This window comes from Thalassophryne amazonica, chromosome 23 (assembly GCF_902500255.1).
Source record: "Thalassophryne amazonica chromosome 23, fThaAma1.1, whole genome shotgun sequence".
Lineage (NCBI taxonomy): Eukaryota > Metazoa > Chordata > Actinopteri > Batrachoidiformes > Batrachoididae > Thalassophryne > Thalassophryne amazonica.
Window position 1 is genome coordinate 7187501 of NC_047125.1, and position 20827 is coordinate 7208327.

At 43.6% G+C, this 20827-nt stretch overlaps 1 protein-coding gene across 6 annotated transcripts in view; it reads right to left on the reverse strand.

The window, feature by feature from the left end:
• The window catches only part of nat16 (N-acetyltransferase 16), a 91615-nt gene that overhangs the window by 32133 nt on the left and 38655 nt on the right, over positions 1-20827 (reverse strand). For 2 of the 6 annotated variants that reach the window (XM_034164124.1, XM_034164123.1), the window contains exon 2: positions 16482-16669. The exons of 2 other annotated variants lie outside the window; for them this stretch is intronic. Coding sequence is in view for 2 of the 4 variants with exons in the window: in XM_034164122.1 (XP_034020013.1) it covers positions 16472-16539 (68 nt within the window). In the remaining 2 variants the exon portion in view is untranslated. Of the gene's footprint in view, positions 1-16471; positions 16670-20827 lie in introns of all 6 variants that reach the window. 2 more of the 6 variants (XM_034164122.1, XM_034164121.1) reach the window with 1 other exon arrangement.

A 20827-nucleotide genomic window follows, 5' to 3' on the forward strand; every position in this document is an offset into this window, starting at 1 on the left:
TCTAAGCTCTCCTGTCATCCGGGGGTGCGAAGGACCTTGGCAGTGGTCCGGCAGCGCTTCTGGAGGCCAACGTCCGGGAATATATCCAGGCCTGCGCCACCTGTGCCAGGGGCAAGGCAGACCACCAGAAGGCACAGGGACTTCTTCAGCCACTTCCTGTTCCTCATCGCCCCTGGTCCTACATCGGTCTGGATTTTGTCACGGGCCTCCCGCCGTCCCAGGGCATGACGACCATCTTCACGATAGTGGACCGATTCTCCAAGGCGGCCCACTTCGTGGCCCTCCCGCCCTCGACCGCCACCCAATCCTCTCTGCACCCAACCCCCATGGCCCCCTCTGCATGTGGTGAACCCACAGGAGGATTTTTTTTTATTTATTTATTTTTTTTTAGTTTTATGATATTTTTTCAGTTTACACATTTTGGAATTCATGGTTTGCAAATAATTCACAATTTACAATTGTTTGACGTAAATGAAGTTTCAAACATATTTAGTGACTGGGAAATGTTCATGTATCCATCCCCTGAATTGTCTCAAGAGAGCTTGTTGTAAAACTGATGATTTAATCCTTATATTTATAATAAACTGTCTCCACCCCAACGTTTTGGAATCTGTTACATGCCTCAAGTAAAGTATAAATAACTTTTGAAAAGTGATTCCTAAGCTGCGGTTTATCCCCACTATGCTAGCTTGTTACACGCAGATGTCAAGGTTGCTAGGCGAAAGAGGGTCGAAGCGGGATTTGCAATTGCAGAATACTCCGTAGGCTCGACCATCTCATTTCAGAACAGTTGGTCCGGCCTCTGTGGTCTCGGAAGGCCAGTTGCTGACCTTCGAAGGATGCGGCCCGTGAATTCTGGCACAGCCACTGACTCGTACGCGACAGTATCCTGGTACAAACACTGGCCTGTATAAGACTTCTTCCTCTTCTTCTTGAGTGGGTACAGTTAAGTACCACTTGTAGCAGATGAGTCAAAGGTCAAGGTCTTCAAAAATATAGCCCAAAATAAAATTTTCCAGGATATTTACAAACAACAGGCGATGCAAAGCTTCTATCAAACACAAATATGTTATAATTGTCCAAAATGTACATTTTACAGAAAACCAACAGAGCTACAGAGGTTATCGAAAGATTATACAACTTTATTAATCCCACGTTGGGGAAATTCACTTGTTACTGCAGCAGAATAACAACAGACACAAACAAGTTGAATACAAATAATACAAAGAAGGAAAAAAATAAAATAAAACAAGTGTTTACAGATAATGGAAAACTATCTAAAGCATATAAGAAAAAGGTAAAAAAAAAAAAATACAGTTTAATGAAATGAAAGATAAACACAGGAAACCAAATTTCATTTGGAAATTAATTGTACTGGAAAAGTAATGGGTACACATTTAAAAATAAGATTGTAGAATAACGTTAAAGAATACAAACTAATAATAATGGTATTATGGTGATGATGCTGTGATGTCATACTGAGAACAGCATTATCACGGTGCTGAACTTCAAGATGCTGTTGGCGAGTCTGATGGCTGATGGGATGGAGGACCTGCATTTGCGTTTTTTCACACATTGTGGGTGAAGTAGTCTGTTACAGAAGGAGCTGTTTAAAACCTCCACAGTCTCATGTTGGGGGTGAGAGAGATTGTCCATGATGGATGTCAGCTTGTTTACCATCCTCCTTTCACCCACCTCCTCGATAGAGTCCAGAGGGAAGTCAAGGACCGAGGTAGTCCTGCTTACCAGCTTGCTCTTTCTGCTCTTCCTGTCCGTCTTGGAGCTTCCATATCCACAATAGACCACTACATAGTGGACTACAGACACCATAATAGTGTCAAAGAATACTGTTGTCATTGTCTTACACACAACAAAGGACCTCAGTCTTCTCAGTAGATGGAGTCTAGGGGACTTTGAGAAATGCTGATGGTCTACAATGGCCTATTTTTGTGGGTTGTAGATCTTTACCCCTTCTTTGTTTGGACAATTTGGTCACATTGTCCACTGGAATTGATACGTTTCTGTATGCTTCCTTCCATCATCTGTCTAGCATGCTGGGCATATCTTCGTTGTGCATTGTTTATTTGTCATTGGTAGTATGGCAAAAGCAGATGGTCACCCCTCTGACTGTGGTCTGCTAGATGTTTCTTCCTACAATCAAAAAATGAGTGAGGGAGTTTTTTCTTACCACTGTTACCTATGTGCTTGCTCTAAGGGGTGGGTAAGGTTACACCTTGCTTTTGTGAAGTGACGTGGGGTGACCTATGTTGTGATTTGGCACTGTAAAAATAAATGGAGTCGAGTTTGGCTCTTCTTGTTAGGATATCTATGTTGTGAGTCTAGTCCAGTTTGAACAGCCAGGTATTTGTACACCCCGGTGATCTCAATACCCAATCCTTAGATATTCACCATGTGGGCAATGTCCCATACCTGCAGAAGTCAAACACCATCTCCTTTGTCTTACTGGTGTTAATATGGAGATGGGTCCGTACGCATACAATTTTGCTGATTATCTCCCTATACTCCAGCTAGTCTCCTTGTGACATACGAGGTCTATTAGAAAAGTATCTGACCTTATTATTTTTTCAAAAACCATATGGATTTGAATCACATGTGATTGCGTCAGACAAACTTGAACCCTCGTGCGCATGCGTGAGTTTTTCCACGCCTGTCGGTTGTGTCATTCGCCTGTGAGCAGGCTTTGAGTGAGGAGTGGTCCACCCCCTCGGCGGATTTTCATTGTCAGGAATTGGCAGAATGATTTGGGCTTTTTTTTCCATCAGAATTTTTTCAGAAACTGTTTGAGACTGGCAGCTGGAAATCATTCGAAAAATGTATCTGGCTTTCAGTGAAAATTTTACGGGCTTCACAGAGAATAAGGACTGTTACTACAGCTTTAAGGACGGCTTTAAGGACGCTCAGTGCGCCGCACTCCGTGCTGCCATCGACAGCCACAAACCACCGGATCATTTCTAAACGGATGGCTCTGTGGATCCAAGACCGTCGTGTGCACTTTCTCTGGTTATCACAAGAGCTGGACATCAGCCATTTTCCGGCAGATTTCACTTTTAACAAGAGATTTTGTCATGGAAAGCCGAGCGGAGGCTTCGCGCGTCACGACCGATTTGCTGATGGAGCGAGACAAAGGAACACCTCCATTTTGGTCTCACAGGATGGTTTTGAGATGGCGTTCAGACAGCTGTCGGTGGTTTTTCCATCGAGTGATTATCCAAGAAATTGTGGATGTGCCTGGACATGCCAGAACATGTCCCGTGAGGCTTCATCACGGCGTTGCTGTGCGCCATGCGGCACCGCCGCTCCTCTTTCCATGACAAAAACTCCTGTAACAGTGGAATGTGCCGTTCATTTGTTTTATCCGGGAGGTCGTCTGACTAGCACAGGAATTGTGAAAGACGTGGACATCAGCACTTTTTCGGCACATTGAGACAGACGTGCGGAGGAATTCCGCGCGTCGCGGCGGTGCCGCATGGTGCACAGCAACACCATGATGAAAGCCAGATAAATTTTTCAAATGGTTTCCAGCTGCCAGTCTCTAACAGTTTCTGAAAAAATTCTGATGGAAAAAAAAAAAAGCCCAAATCATTCCGCCATTTCCTGACAATGAAAATCCGCCGAGGGGGCTGGACCACTCCTCACTCAAAGCCTGCTCACAGGCGAATGACGCAACCGACAGGCATGGAAAAACTCACGCATGCGCACGAGGGTTCAAGCTTGACTGACGCAATCACACGTGATTCAAATCCATATGGTTTTTGAAAAAAATAATGTCGGATACTTTTCTAATAGACCTTGTACGTCCAGTGATGATGATATCATGCAGAGCTCCCATGCTCCGGACTACCACATCAGACAAACATTTATCATCCAGCTTCCTCCTGAGCAGGCATGGTTTGATTGTGTTGAAGGCACTAAGTCAAAAATCATAATCCCAACAGTGCTCCCAGTGTTCTGCAGATCGGAAAGTGAAGGGGAACGCAAGCAGAAGACTGCATCACCTACCCCAATGCTTGGTCAAAAAGCAAACAATACAGGGTCCAACTCATTGCTCACCAGTGGTCTGAGGTGGTCAAGCACAATCCTCCACATGGTCTTCATGAGGTGGGAAGTCAAGACTATTGGCCACTGGGCTCCCTGGGGAATTTGAACCATGCATGAAGTTTTCAACAAAATTGGAACTCTCTCCAAAATGAGGCTCTGGCTGATGCACAGAACAACCACACATAGTTGATCTTTCATTCATTCATTCTGGAGCTGATGTCATTTGGGCCTGTAGCCTTATATTGATCATTCATTCAATTATTTATTCATTTTCTGCCAATGATCCAGGTCCGGGTTGCGGTGGCAGCAGATGAAGCAGCTCATCCCATTCTTCCCTATCTCCAGCCAGGTCCTGTAATTTTTCCTGGGGTATCTGGAGGCTTTCCCAAGCCACCTAGGAAATATAATCACTCCAGCATGTCCATGGTTTTCCCAGGGGCCTCTTCCCAGTTGGATGTGCCTGGAAGACCTCCCTGGGGAGACGACCAGGGGGCATCCTCACCAGATGCCTGAACCATCTCATCTAGCCTTTCAGTGTGACGAAGCACTGGCTCTACACCTAGTCCCTCCTGGATAGTTGAGCTTCTTACCCTGTCCAGGAGTGTAAGTCCTGATACTCAATGGAGGGATCTCATTTGCGCCACTTGTATCGTCATCTTATTCTTTCAGTCATTACCCAAAGTTCATGAACACGGGTGAGAATAGCATATAGGAACAACATTGTAAAACAACAGATGCCACCCCAATCCGTCTATCGATCTCACGCTGCAACATACATCCATTCTTAAACAAGACCCCAAGATACTTAAACTCCTGTACTCCTGTCCCCCCTTTGAGTCTTGTCTGCTTGAGGTTTCTTCCTCAGAGGGAGTTTTTCCTCTGTTGCTCTGGGGGTTGGTAAGGTTAGACCTTACTTGTGTGAAGCACCTTGAGGCAACCTTGTTGTGATTTGGTGCTATATAAATAAATGAAAATGAAATACTTTCATAACGCTCCCCTGACCTAGAAGGGACAATCCACCATTTTCCAAAAGAGGGCCATGGTCTCACATTTGGAGATGTTGATTCTCATCCCAGTCACTTCACACTCTGCCTCAAAGCACACATCAGAGATTACTGCCCAATGAAGCCAACAGAACCACGTCATCTGCAAAAAAGCAGAGATGCAACTCTAAGATCAACAAATTGGACACCCCCCGGTCCCTGACTGTGCCTTGAAATCCCTTCCATGAACATCACGAACAGGATTGGTGACAAGGGGGAGCACTGGCAAACTCCAACACCACCCGGGAACAAGTCCAATGTAATGCCGAGAATGCGAACGCAGCTCCTACTTTGGTCATACAGAGACTGGATCACAAGTTGCACCGATTCCAGGACCTAATACTCCCATACATTATATTGATTAGCTAATCCTTATTACATGGTATAAGTGACATCATGATGACATCACTAAACATCAAGAAACTATGTCATTATACTGGTCATAGTCTATACGGTGCATCCAGAAAGTATTCACACTGCTTCACTTTTTCCACATTTTGTTGTTACATGGTGATAGGTGCACCAAAATGGAAGTTTTGCCTATTTCTCTTTGCAACACCTCTCAAGCTCCATCAGGGTGGATGGGGAGATGTTCAATCAGATTCAGGTCTGGGCTCTGGCTGGGCTACTCAAGGACATTCACAGAGTTGTCCTGAAGCCACTCCTTTGATATCTTGGCTGTGTGCTTAGGGTCATTGTCCTGCTGGCAGGTGAATTGTTGCCCCAGTCTGAAGTTAAAAGCGCTCTGGAGCAGGTTTTCATCCAGGATGTCTCTGTAAATTGCTGCATTCATCTCTTTTTTTTTTTTTTTTTTTTTTTTTTTTTTTTTTTGTATTTATTTCATTCATTTAAAAGAAAAACAGAAAAGCAAAAAACTTTCCTCAATCCTGAATAGTCTACCGGTTCCTGCTCCTGAAAAACATCCCCACAGCATGATGCTGCCACCACCATGCTTCACTGTAGGGATGGTGCCTGGTTTCCTCCAAACATGATGCCTGGCATTCACGCCAAGAGTTCAATCTTTGTCTCATCAGGCCAGAGAATTTTGTTTCTCATGGTCTGAGAGTCCTTCAAGTGCCTTTTGTCAAACTCCAGGGGGGCTGTCGTGTGACTTTTACTAAGGAGTGGCTTCCATCTGGCCACTCTACCATACAGCTCCAGAGATGGTTGTCCTTCTGGAAGGTTCTCCTCTCTCCACAGAGGAATGCTGGAGCTCTGACAGAGTGACCATCGGGTCACCTTGACTAAAGTCCTTCTCCCACGATCTCTCAGTTTAGATGGACAGCCAGCTAGTCCTAGTGGATCCGAACTTCTTCCATTTACAGATGATGTAGGCCAATGTGCTCATTGGGACCTTCAACGCAGCAGAAACATTTCTGTTGTGTAGAAGGTCCCAATGATCCCCATATTCCCAGATTACTGCCTCGAGACAATCCTGTCTGAGGTCTACAGACAATTCCTCTGACTTCATGCTTGGTTTGTGCTCTGACATGCACTGTCAACTGTGGGACCTTATATGTACACAGGTGTGTGTCTTTCCAAAGCATGTTCAATCAATGAATTTTCCCCAGGTGTACTCCAAGCAACCTGCAGAAACATCTCAAGGATGATCAGTGGAAACAGGATGCACCTGAGCTCAATTTTGAGCTTCATGACAGATTTTGTAGTTGCATTTATTTTTAATAATATTTGCAAAAATTAAAAAAAAAAATCCTTTTTCACATTGTCATTATGGGGTATTGTGTGTAAAATTTTGAAGGGAAAAAATTTCATCTATTTTGGTATAATGCTGTAACATAACAAAATGTGGATAAAGGGAAGCGCCATGAATAGTTTCTGGTTGCACTGTATATTGGGAGTCCATCTCCTATCCCACAGAGCCACTTTCTCTGGCACCAGACATGTCCAAAATCCCCGCAGAAGAATCAGCCTTTTACAACAGTACAGCAAAGTCATCTGTCGAGACAACACCATCACTTGCCATAATACAAGTGGGACAAGGTGTAATTTGAAGGAACGTAGTGCTTTGAGTCCTGTGTGAGCATGCTGAGTATCACGAGACCACAGATGGCATGTCACCTGCTCACAGATGTCTTCGACAAATTCCTCCTCGTCACTCTCAGCGCCAACACAGGCCTCTGTTGCAGATCTCTGTTCAAGCCAGAATTGCAAACGTGAACTATGAATCTCTGAATGATAGAGTAGGGATGGAAATCAAGATTAACAGTTACTTTTATGAATGTCATAATGTACTTTTATGCCTTCTGTCAGTTCATCACTGCAAAAGCTCATACATTATGAAGTGAAATTGCATTTGCATGCCTCTATGCTGCAGAAAAGTGAAACAATATACTTATGGTGGACACAGCAAAGTCACCAAAGTGCTGCTTAATTTCACAAAGAAAGATGACAACACTACTAGTTGCAAAATGATCATTTCATGACTTCAAGCAATATGTTTGCATGTGTGCCACTGCTGGCCAAATGAGCAGCACATCCTTTACTGAACATAAATAACTAATGTTATAACAATCTCCATAAGCAGATCGATTACATATTTCTTCGACAAACACATTCTCCACCCAGGTAGTATGCAAATTCCAAGTGAACAGTTTGATCTTGAACTCAAACTAGATTAAAGGACATGTCGCACCGAAATCAGAACATTTTAGATTTAGGCTATTAGTGACCATCTGATGACACACCAGGATTACTTTGTGCACTTCTGTGACCAGTACGGAGCCTGCAAAAACAAAGTACTCATTTTTCCGACAGCATTTATGTAGCTTTGAGGAAAACGTCCTAGCACGCGCTTGAATAGAATGTCGCTGTGAATGTTATGGCCCCTTCACACATAGTGCAAAGTTTAGACGAAGTTTGGACGTCATTTGGACAAAAACGTCGAAACAGTGCGAAACATTTCAAAATTAGCACACAAAACATCGCGCCGACGGGCAGGTGTGCACAAACCCAGTGCGAGAGTTCGTGTACACGCTGGTGTCCGTTGAACAGGAACAGTGCCAGGTGCAGCACATGGCGCCACTTATGTGGAAGAAATAAAAAAATAAAAACCAGGCGGTACCTGTGGGACCACATTATGCTGCTTATGTGGAATAATTTAAAAAAAAGAAAAAACACACCACCCGGGATACGAACTTGCGCTTTTCAAAACCTCTGATCCCCAGTCAGAGACTTTACCACTGAGCTACAGAGCTGTTCTCTGAAAGCTGTGGGAAGGTGCCTCATATCAGGAAGGACATGGAAGTATTATAAAAAAAAAATAATAATCCCACACCAAATAAAAAACACTGCATTCATCAAGCGAGCAATACAAATATGATCCATCTGTTCCTCTGGTGATGACTCATGGTCAATGGCATACAGTCATGAAATGACATGACTGAGAAGCAGTGTGCTCTGATCATGTCCACATCTACTGGTCAGGTGCATCCAGTCGGCCACGCACGTGTTCTGCCCGACACACTTGTCTAGTGGATGGCGCGCCGCAGCACAGACACTGTCATGTGTCATAGAGTTCATGTGGGTGATGTGACAGTCAGATCGCCTGCTGCGTGTTCTGACCTGATGGTCCGTTTCAACCTGGGGGGCTGTCAGTGTCTGCTCCGTGCGCGTTTTTGCTTGCTGCAGCTTGTCGCCACCACGGTGATATATGTATTTATTTATGTTTACTTACTTATTTACTTAAATACAGCAATCGGATACATGCACCTCACAGTGAACAGTTGTTAGTCCATGACTGTCCAAACACAGTAGGTGTTTTCCAGCTGGAATGTCCAGAATGACAGATCACCACAGCTGCTTCTGTCGGAAGCCACAACTCCCATGAGTGGAGACGTGGGCAGTGAGCAGTACGACAGTGGTCATCCACAGTCTCTTGTCATGCCAAGAGTGCAACTGGCCACACATTTTCTAAGCGCCATGCGAGCAGTCTTAGGTGTTTGTGCGTGTCACCTGGAATTTGGTTGGCACCTGCTGCGAGAGAGTACGATGGGTTCGCACAGCACACACTTTGTCTTTGAGGCGCTTGTGTGCGCAAATAGTTGTAGCAACAGGTGTACGAGGCGCTGGCAACAGGGACGCCGTTACACGGTTTGTGTAACGGCGTCCAAACTTCGTACTATGTGGGAAGGGCCGTTAAGAATGGAGCCGCAGATTAATTACACCGTTTACATAAATGTGACGTTGTGTTACGATGACTCATTTTTAAGTGATAACTATTAATTTTGATGCAGTCACAGTAATAGCAGCTGTTGCTCTGCACCGTGAGAAGACTTAGTGGCCATGCACGGCCATTAGTTATAAATGCACCCTGTTAGTAACAGTTTCTGCTAGAGGCTCAGCTTTGTGCACGCTTGTGTTTTCATCCATATAACTGTGAAAAATCTAAAGGCCCCTTCACGCTTGGCATGAATGAGCATGAATGAGGCCGAATCAGGCCGAATGCGGGAAAATGCCAAACCTCGTGATGCAGCTGGGAGGGACAGACGGTCAGACAGCTGTGTACAACCATCGAGAACATGGGTGGATCCCGCAGCGACGGAATTGTGCATGATCATATGCATGTGCACAAACAGTGCAACCATGGTGAGAGGGGTAGTACTGCATCCGCACTGGTGTACGCTCTCACAGCAGCGCGGAAGCAATTAAATGTTGTACAAATGTATATAAATAAATCTAAGAAAACATATAAGGACAAAATAATGAGACTATAGTACATTATAAGAACAATGAATGTACTGTTGAAATGGAAGACAATCATGTTACCAGGATTAAGGATGGGTATCAATAAGATTTTATCAATATCGATACCATTATTGATTCTGCTTATCGATCCGATTCCTTATCGATTCCTTTATCGATACCTCTTGTGAATTTTTTGTGTACTAAAAGTAGGCTTTACAGGTTTTCTATGTCAGTGGGTCACAGAGCTTTTTTTTATCATGCACCCGCTCTGTGGAACAGTCTTCCTGCGACTGTGAAGCAGTCAGGGTCCATGGACATTGTTAAGTCAAGACTTAAAGCCTATTTTTATTCTCTCTCTTATGAATAGTTTTTTATTTTTTATCTGTTTTATTCTTTTACTTCTGTTTTTAATTATGTATTTGAATTTTTATATTTTTATTTATTTATTTTAATTTTTTATGTTGACCTGTTCTGTGTGAGGCACCTTGAGATGGCTTTTGTTGTGATTTGGCACTTTATAACCTGATTAAATTGAAATTGAACAACATTTTATTGAGTCTTAAAGTAAATTAATATGCTATTGGTTACTGGATCCTTAAACTCTGGACATAATAACCTCTACATGGTGGATCCTTGATCTCTGGACATAAATAGAAATAGGTTTTGTCAAAAGCATTGTCTTTCACTTATTGTCATTAATGTCTTTCCATACCTCTGAGCTGAGCTCTTGCAGCTGTCTGTGCTGCACGTCAGGATGAAATTCAGAAAGAATGCAGGATGTCTCATTTTGGGAGGAAAAAAAAAGTTTTAGTCGACTGTAGTTTCTTGTCTGTATTAGTGTTTGGAAAGAGGTGTCATTTTATTTAAAGCGGTAATTCATTTTGAAGTTATTAATTTCAAGCGGACTCTGTCTTGGCAGACAGCCGCACAGCATTTAGAGCTGTGCCAACAGAACAGAGGATGATTCTTGTTTCTTGACTGCAACAAGACATGAGTCCCAGTTAGTGATTTTAATCCACACAAAAGTGACTCACGATATTTTAATGTCTTTGAGACGGGTTAAGAAGAGGACTTGCCGTTTCTGAAGAGCAACGAATCAAAGAACCACCAGTCAGTGGATCGAAGCATTGCTTCATTGATTCATGCTTCAAAGTGGTGTTGCGCTGCAGAAAGTGTGGATTACAGAGCCACTACAGGGTCTGTGTTCAACGTTACAAAATGATCATTTTCCCGACAGACACACTCAAAAACAACGGCCGATAAGGGAATCGTTAAGCAAAAAGACTACTGATATCGGTGGATCGCATCATTTCTTATCGATACCCGAAAAGAACCCGTTCTCGATACCCAACCCTAGTAATGATGCTCAATTGATACTTGATGACTCAACGCTGGGACAGTATCTGTGTTGGAATTGAGGAAACAAATGGATTCAGGTTACAGCGCCGGCTATAATCCGTTATTGCGGCTGATGGATCAAGTCTTTGCTGTTAACGAGTCACTTTGTGCCGCAAGTTGAAAGACTTATCTGCTCATAACGTTTCAGTGTGCATGCGACGAAATAATCCCATGATCCACAAAACAATAAAATAAAATTTAAAAATCTGAAAATACTCAGTTTTGCCTCCGTGTGGGGTGAAGAAGCCGCAGACATCGTGCGTGCGAGGTCGTCAATATAAGTGGATTCTGCCAGCGAGAATTAACCATTCTGACACCGTAAACATGGTGCAGCTCCGACCCGAACCCCTCGGTGGAAACGCGGCTGTCAGTAGCCTGCAAAAATCCATAAATTAATGGGACTATTAAGATAATGGTTCTGGCGCTGATATCACTTCCTCCTTCTTCTCCAATGTCGAGACTCGCCAGGAAGTCCTTGGATTTTAGTGGCGCGCAGTTCAAAATCTGAATATTTATCTCTTCAGTAACTGCGCACCAGGAAAGGATAAATTTCAAGTTGTTGTTTAATTTTAGTCTTAAATACTCAAAAAACATTACATATTATGTCACCTACACTTTAATTCCTGTTATAAGGAGCAGAGAATACAAGAATTATTGTCCCTCTGTTCCTTTTTGTTCATGAACCATGCCTATGGAAGTAAACATGGAATTAATGAAATGACACGAATGAAATTAAAGTGACATAAAATCATCCCTATCCCCCTCGTGCATGTAGTGAGCGGAGGTCAGGCCAGCAAAGTTCACAGCTGCTGTGGGCCACCTGCCTGCCACCTGCCTGGAGCAGCTCTGACCGGCACAGACGTGAGGCGTCCATGCACTCACATCATGAACACGTCAGCCAGCCACACGGAGAGTAAGTGGCCGGCCACATGGAGGGTCTCTCTTCCAGCTGCCTCTGGCTGCTTGACGTGCTGAATGACACCACTTCATGTGGACTATAACTCACTTAGTGGATGTGACATTTGCCTCACCAGCTGGCAGATCACAGGCTCAGATGGATATTTTCAACTGTGGAAGCCTGGCTGATGGTGTCCGTAGTGTGCACTGAGGTGCAGCTGGATGCGTTCCAAAGGTGAGATGTGTTTCTATTTTTCTCAATGTCACGAGGGCCTGCTGACACATGTGCATCGCCCATGGCTTGTAGAGGGGTGGATGTTCTAAATGGCACGATATGTGTTTTCCAGCTTTGAGTTGCGATGACACAGCGGTCAGGTGCGACATGATCTGATCACCTCGGTGAACGCTGGTTCATCTGACAGGTTCGGGGCTCCTGCGTGCTTAGACATGATCTAATCGCCTCATGCGTGTGCGTGAGCCGTGATCATTTGACGGCTTCAGTTCCTTATAACAGGAATTACAACAAAATAAATAAATGGAAAGATAAATCCACATGATGGATGTATGCAACAGATATTTTACCTTACATGTGAGCTCCCTAAACGGCATCCAGTGGGGATGCACGTACGGCACAAGCCAGAGGTGCCAGCAGGATTTGACCTGCCTGACCATGGTGAATATCCCTCGAACGCCGTCTGTCCAGCCATTAAACTGCACCTCGATTGTGGTGTCATGTGCACTACAGTCGAGCTGGCTGAATGAATGGGCCAGGCTGTTGTAGGTGCACTGTGACTGCTTTTCACATGATCGCCAGCCGAAGAACAATCTCCAGGTCCACCATAAGCTCTCATGAAGGGATCCCGCATGATCACCAGCTGGAGAATAATGTCCGACTGCCATCAGCTCGTTCAAGTTCTCTCATGATTCCAGCATGTTAGATAGAAAGTCCATTATCCTCTGAAAATAATGCATTCTGAATTGCATGTCCACATTCAGCGGCAGTAAGATTCTGCAACACAAACACCACTACAAACACCACACGTTAGGTTCCAAAATCCAACAAACTCTGAAAAAGTTAAGAGTTTCATGGTAAAGTGTGTGGTCTTCTCTCTGTACATCCTCTGTAAATCTGAGCCATCACTTTTGAATGAAAGCTCAGAAGCTTTATTATTGGACATAGCAGAGTTTGTTCCACTCTGTATGTTGACCATTGGGATGTTTCTGCTTTTCATAAAATGTACGTCACACACCAAGCAAAGCCAAGTAAGACATTTTCCGGAAATGCACTTGCTAACTCTCCGAGTGAGAGGAATAATTATCAATAAAATACATCAGCAACCACTAATTATTTCCGCTGTGCGCAGATAGCCTTACAATCATGAATACTTTGATGGGATGTTGCTAACTGGGATGTTCAATAACATGCAACATGTTCTTTAAGTCTTGGACACAGAGCAGTGCTGTCATGAGGTCGCTGGGCTGAGGTGTTTGCTGATGTCGATACCGTAGCAAGAGTGAAGGTCCAAATCTTCATGGTCCTGATATTTCCTGCTCACTGTATTGTTGAAAGACTTGGGTGATGACCAGTGACATAAGATGTCGACTGGATGTGTTTGATACCAAGTCTCATCAGAGGATCCTTAGGTACCCCTGGTATGACTTTGTCTCAAACAAACAGTTACATGTGGAGATTCAGATGAGGCTCATTCCTTGTATTTTATGGAAAAACACAAAAGACCTGTGGAATACTTGTCTCAGCGTTGAGGATCCTAGCAGGATCCTGGTAACTGTTAAAGTAGACCTGCATTGAAATAAATGTGGTCAGATCTCAGAAAGAAATAGCTGATATGTGTTTATAAGACCCTTATGAATGCAGTAAAGTAACTCTTCATTTAAAAATGACAAATTTGCAGCTAAAATTTGGCCTTCAGCGAAAACTGTTTGTACATCCGGGTCATTGCAGTGACGTCCAGCAGAAGACGGAGTGCTCCCGCCTTCAGCCCGATCCCGCATTGAAATTGATTTTATCTGTTAGTAATGTTACTGTTATACACATCCTGGTTTCAGCATCCAAAAGTAAGCTGCAATGAATGTGTGATACAGCTCTGCATGCTCAGATCAGCGGCGACATCGACAGCGGGTGACGTTCTTCCCTGACGCCTCGCTCTCTGCCTCCGCTGCGCTTACTGAGTCTGCGTGCTCGGTAAATGCCGAAGTGGGCCACCCACATCGCACTGTGTCTGCTGTGCAGCCAGCACCACGTCCCTGTCTACTGAATGGAGGTGCAGCCAACTGGCACAAGTCCAGAGAATACGCTCGCTGTTTTGATGCGGAGCGGCCGGTGACACCTGTAGCTGCAAGGACAGACTTTCCGCAGCGCCGCATGTCTCAGTAATCGGAGCCGCAGAGCTCTGTGGCCGCTGAGAGAGGTTTATATCTTTTTAATGACTTGGATTCTTTGCGGGTCTCGCCTCCGTACCCCGCGATGGTAACATCGGAGGCGAAAGACAGTAGATTTTCAATGCGACACCACTCAATCAAACGGGCGTATGAAAAAGTCCCTCAAAATAATTTTCAAGCACAAATAAAAGAAATGTGTACTCACCAAACGTGCCGCAAGACAATATGAAGTTTTAAAAAAAGTAGATCCTTCCGTATAAGACAAGAATAAGGTGCAGATGCAAACTGACGTAAATCCACAAATTACAGCTGGCGCGCGCAATGCATGCTGAGATAGGGTCTTTTCCCTGACATCTCGGCAGCGTCCCGGATGTGATGAAAGTTTTGCGGAGGGCTAAATTTTAGCTGTAAATTTGTCATTTTTAAATGAAGATTTCTCCATTGAATGCCAGATCTGGGCTTGCAGATTTACTTTACTACATTCTGAAGGATCTTATGTGTAAATATAAGTTATTTTTTGGTCCAAAGATCTGACTGCATTTATTTCAATGCAGGTCTACTTTAAAGTCCAAGGGGGTGCCCACCTATCACCTGGCTACAGAAGATCTATGCCTCCTATCAAGAGGTGGGGACTGACTAGTTGTCTGCTTGTGTAATTATAATCCAGGACCCAAAGCAGTTCTATACTGTGGTAGATGCAATGATGCATAGCACCAGAGCATGCTTCTGGACCTGACCTGACAAACCAGGCACTTCTGTAGACCCTGCAGTTCTACATCAAAGAGTGTCTAGCACCTTCCCACAACATGAAAAATCACCTAAGCTACCCCACAAGAAATGGAATACAATGCCCATTAGATCTACTATGAAACCCAGAAACAGGATCCAGAAACTCACAGCCACATACTTTTAAAAAAAATTGCCAGTGGATTGTTACCCCTGGGGCAGTTGTCAAACACTATGTGAAGCTGCAGGTAAAAAGTCCCTTCAATCACTGTAATTGGAGTGCATCCTGAGGCAGGTGATAGGACACCCAAAAGTGCATAAATCGGAGGACTGCAGACCTTCAGGAGTGTTGTGACTGAACTCTCCAAGTTTCCCTGAAAAGTGGAACATGGTCATCCTTGCTGCGACAACAGATGTTCCAGGTGCTTACACATGAGCAACTTCAAGTGTGGTCCTTGATATTGTAGACCCCTCATGGTGCTCTCTGGTAGTTTATTCCAGGAATGAGAATTCAACTGGCCTTTGCCCATCTCCATCATATTGTGTGCCATCTTCTGATAGAAGGGAAGCCGTAGAGTTATTTCCAAGAATGCAGGACCAAGACGTCTTCTCTTCTGGTGTTGTACTTTCCAAGAAATTTTTTACGGTGGTTGCAGTGCCAAAGCCGCCATCAACCTCCATACTGGAGTTATCAGCAAAGTGGAAAACCACTTACAACCCAGAATACACTTCATTGGTACATTCATTTTTTTAAACATTAAAACAACATATCAAAATCTTATTTTCACAACAAAAACTCAATACAGTAAAATTACAAAAACGTGAAATAAAATAGAATTTCATGAAAACTTAACTTCACATCATTGTTAGAAAAGTTTCTTCATTGGCACTTTGGGTTTTTGTGCGCAAATTTGTTGTATTTTAGTGTACTTATTCTTAATTATTCTCTCAGTACAATAATAAACTGCAGAAGTGGCAGAAACACACTTCTGTTTAAGCTAGCGTTTGCTTCATAAATCAGTTTGGTCAAAGTTTCTCGGAATGCCAATATAATTAGACCCATTAATAGACTCAAGAAGGACAGCAGCAACCCCAAGCAAGTGAAGATATCACAAAAACAACAAAATGGACTTATTTTGGAGTATGCTGCCAGTTCTTCTATTTTCCTCACCCCCACACAGAATAGATAACTCTCACACTGAAATGAACAAGTCTCTTGAGCAACTTGATAATACAGGACTCACAGGAACACACCATCATTTGGTAGATTATCCTGCTGGCCAAGTGATGACAACATGGGCACCAAAATCATTCATGTCTCCTTGGTAGATCCTTGGCTCCAGTGCTTCATACCAGTAGGCTCCGTGCCGACACAAAAGCACAAGCATAGCACTCTGTTGTGCGATAGATGGCTCCATGTCATTTTTCCTGTGCAGCCCCGCCTACACATGAAACAAACCATTGAGAAAGAGGCACCAGAAAACGATTATTAGGATTGTATGTCTGACTATTACATTGAATCATTCCACCCCGAACCCTTTCATTGTGTTATTTTGGAATGTTCCCCAAATGCTCAAATCTGCATGACTAATCATCTATCTTTGATCAGATTACAATTAGACATGTAAACGGATTCACAAGAACTATTTTGGATCTGGTGTCATACACAGAAAAACAACATTTCCACTGCAATCTGCCATCCCTACAGGACCTGTACACTTCCAGGGCCCTGAGGTGAGCAAGGAAGATTGTGGCCGATCCCTCTCACCCAGGACACAAACTTTTTGTCACCCTCCCTTCTGCCAGATGCCTGAGGTCCATCAGGACTAAAACCTCAAGACACAAAAACAGCTTCTTCCATCACAGCTAGACTTACAAATAATGCCAAAGACTCCCATTCACCCTGCCTTCACCCCCCCCCCCACTCCCACAAAGTACAGACTGAATATTCCTGCACTGAAATGTTCTTTACATCTGTATTCCTTTGCACAGCCCCATTCCACTATGTTAGATTTGACAGTGAACATAATTTTGCCTATTTGTCTATTTGACTCCTTTACTTCATACAGAAGTATTTTTCCTTTTCTTTTTATTGTTGTTTATGCCCCAATGACACCAGATCAAATTCTTGTATGTGAGAACTTACTTGGCAATAAATTTGATTCTGATTTAGAAGAGGCACAGATTTGATTGCTTCAATCGATGCTTGTGTCATGGTTTATTTAGAGGAATTAGTATCAAAATTTGGAAAGGTATTTCTTCCCGAATGATGCATTTGACCCAAGAAATCACAATTGTTTCATGCAGATTGGTAGCATTCGTGAGTTGAGCCCAATTGATATATCGATTGGCCGATAATATCGCCCGATATGAACCTTCCACGAACATATGTGTTATTTTTCCCATATTAAAACTTTTAATTTACAGAATAAACCATGCAGAAAAGCACCATGGCCACGTTAGCTACAAGCACACCGGCAAAGTGACCAGCTGCCATTAATTTTCAATCAGAGTGGGTGTTTTATGGCGACAAGAGAAAGTGTCGCCATGCCGCCAGCTAAGCGGAGTCAAAATAGACAAGAGGTCTATTTAAAGCAAATGTTAAGATAGGCAACAGCAGCTACCAATCATACAGGTAGCATGATGGCAGTGTACTGACTATATTTGTTGGCTGTCGGCTATATTTACAGTTATTTTTAATAAAGTTCATGTTTAAACTGTAAAACACCAAGTCTCAATTGGATTTCTTTGTCACAAGAGCTTAATAATAAAATGTTAGGAGTCACTGCCATTTTTCAATGTATATATCAACAGATACACTTTTTAGTCCCTAATATCTGTCCCCCCCCCCCCCCCCCCCAAAAAAAAAAAATCACAGGTTCTATAGGTGAGTGGCTGTGCTTTGATAATTTTAAAAAGCTGAGATTATCTGGTGGGGGGGACATCACATGGTGAATTTGTTTTCATATGATTTGGCTCAGTAGTTACTACCATAGTAGAGAAGCTTGAATCTTCGACTGGACTGCGTTGCTTGACGCGAGGACGTTTCGCTTCAAATCGCAGAAACTTCCTCAGCTAAAATTCTTGTTCTGGTAGTCTGACTTCTGTCTTGACTCTTGTAGAGAAGAATAACAGAAGCCACAAAAGCTGGAGTTTTACACCTAACCAGACCCCCCCCCCCCTACCGACAGGCAGACTGCTATAGGCTAGTGACTAAACAATTGCTCTAATTAGCACCTATTGTGCTCTAGTTAGCACCTGCCTAATGACATTGCAGCTGTCCCTCCTAATGATGGGACTGACACCTCTCCTGATGGCTCTCCTGGCGGCTCTCCTGACAACTCTCCTGATGATGTGAATTACTCATTACCATGAACAAAAGACTGAAACTGCTTTGACCTGAGTACCCCATTATAAACAGGGGACAAAGCGTGTCTCAAACCCCCTCCTCGGTTAAGGCTGGGTTTCACCTGTTTCACATAAAATGCCTCCTTCACTCCTCTCTCAAACCATTTCCTTTCTCTGGCTAAGATTTTAACTTCCTTGTCCTCAAACATGTGGTTAGTGTCTTTAAGGTGGAGATGAACTGCAGACTGAGTTCCACCGGTGCCCTCTCTGCAGTACTGGTATAGCCTTTTGTGTAACGGCTGCTTAGTCTCACTTATGTAGTGTTCGTTACAGTTTTCCTGACATCTGATAGAATACACTACATTGCTCTGTTTGTAACTAGGGATCCTGTCCTTAGGGTGAACTAATTTCTGTCTCAAGGTGTTAACAGGTTTAAAGTCAACTGCGATTTTGTACTGTCTGAAGATCCTCTGTAGTTGTTCCCCTACTCCTGCTAAATAAGGGAGAGACAGTAAAGTAAACTATAAAGTATAAGTATAAACTGGGATTTTGTACTGTCTGAAGATCCTCTGTAGTTTTTCCCCTACTCCTGCTACACTCCTCTTCTTCTTGGCTCCATCTCCTGTCTATCTGATCTCTTTGTTCTTTGGGACTTCTGCACTTTATCCAGGGACCATCGTGGGTACCCACATACTGTGAGGGCTTTCCGGACATGTTGTTGTTCTTTAGCCCTTCCCTCTATAGTTGTGGGCACCTGTAGGGCTCTGTGTTGAAGAGTCCTGATCACCCCGAGGTTGTGTTCAAGGTAGTGGTTTGAGCCAAAGACCAGATATTAGTCAGTGTGAGTGGCTTTTCTGTCTGGAGCTGCCTGTTCTCTCCAATCATCACAGTCCAAGAAGGCTAAATGGTTGTTTCTGGCTTCCTCACGTGTGAAGTTGATATTGGAGTCCACCGAGTTGATGTGCTCTGTAAAGGCCTCCACTTCCTGTTGCTTGATTTTAACCCATGTGTCATCGACATATCTGAACCAGTGACTGGGAGGGATGCCCGTGAACGCCTCCAAGGCTCTCTTCTCCACTCGCTCCAAGTACAGATTGGCCACAGTGGGGGATACCGGAGACCCCATCACACAACCATGAATCTGCCTGTAGTAATTCCCCCTAAACAGGAAATACGTGGCGTTAAGACAGATCTCCAAGAGTTGGCCGATGTGGTCTGGTGTAAGTTTGGTCCTTTCAAGTAGAGATGCATCCTCCAGCAGCCTCTGCCTCACAGCTGTGACGGCCTCAGCAGTGGGGATGCAGGTGAACAACGATGTCACATCAAATGACACCATAGTTTCATGTGCCTCCAGCTGAAGGTCCAGCTCAGGAAGCTTTTGCGATTTGAAGCGAAACGTCCTCACGTCAAGCAACCCAGTCCAGTCGAAGATTCAAGCTTCTCTACTATGGAAACCACCTGGACAACTGAGAGCCTTCACAGAAACATAGTTACTAACATGGACATGTGGTGCTATTTTAATGGTGCAAAAAAAAGCAAAGTTTTCAGACAGAAACAATAGCGTGAAGAACGTTTTATCGACTACTTTAACTACGCATATTTCAAGTGTTTGTGGCTGGCCTGCGCTGTGCAGACACATTGTTGTGAAGACAAACAAAAACTCTCACCTGTTGTCAAGACAACCAAATCCTGCATCTGCGGACAACAAGGCTGGCTACGCTCCGTTTTATACCTGCTTTCGGTCATGTCATCGTGAATGTTTTGTTTAGATTTTGTTTAAAGCATCGAGGTCGATGTTCGATTTGTTTTTCTTTTGTTCCTTTTAGTTTTGTTTTGTTCCTTTTTTGGCTCTTGATTCGGTGATGGGAAAGGTGGAGGATCTTTCTTCCACTTTTTGTCTATGTGATTTTTTTTTTTTTTTTTTTTACTTTCTATCCTTCGTCCAGCTATAGCTGTGTGACCGGGCCTTAATAAACAGATGAGGGATGCTCCTCCAGGGTATGGGTATGGTTCTGATTTTCAGGGTATGAAATGAAATGTTGATGCTAAAATTGAAGTCTTGTCAAATTTCCCTTCATTGTGTCTGCCAGCAAAGTAATAAAAAAATTATTATACCACCGCAAATTCACGACTGTTACCGGTTACATTAAAGACAGATGTAATTTGTCAAATTAATTAGGAGGTTACAATGAACGGGATTAAAGTACCATTCTCATTTTTACAAACATCCATCCTGGAAGCTTGCGGTCTAT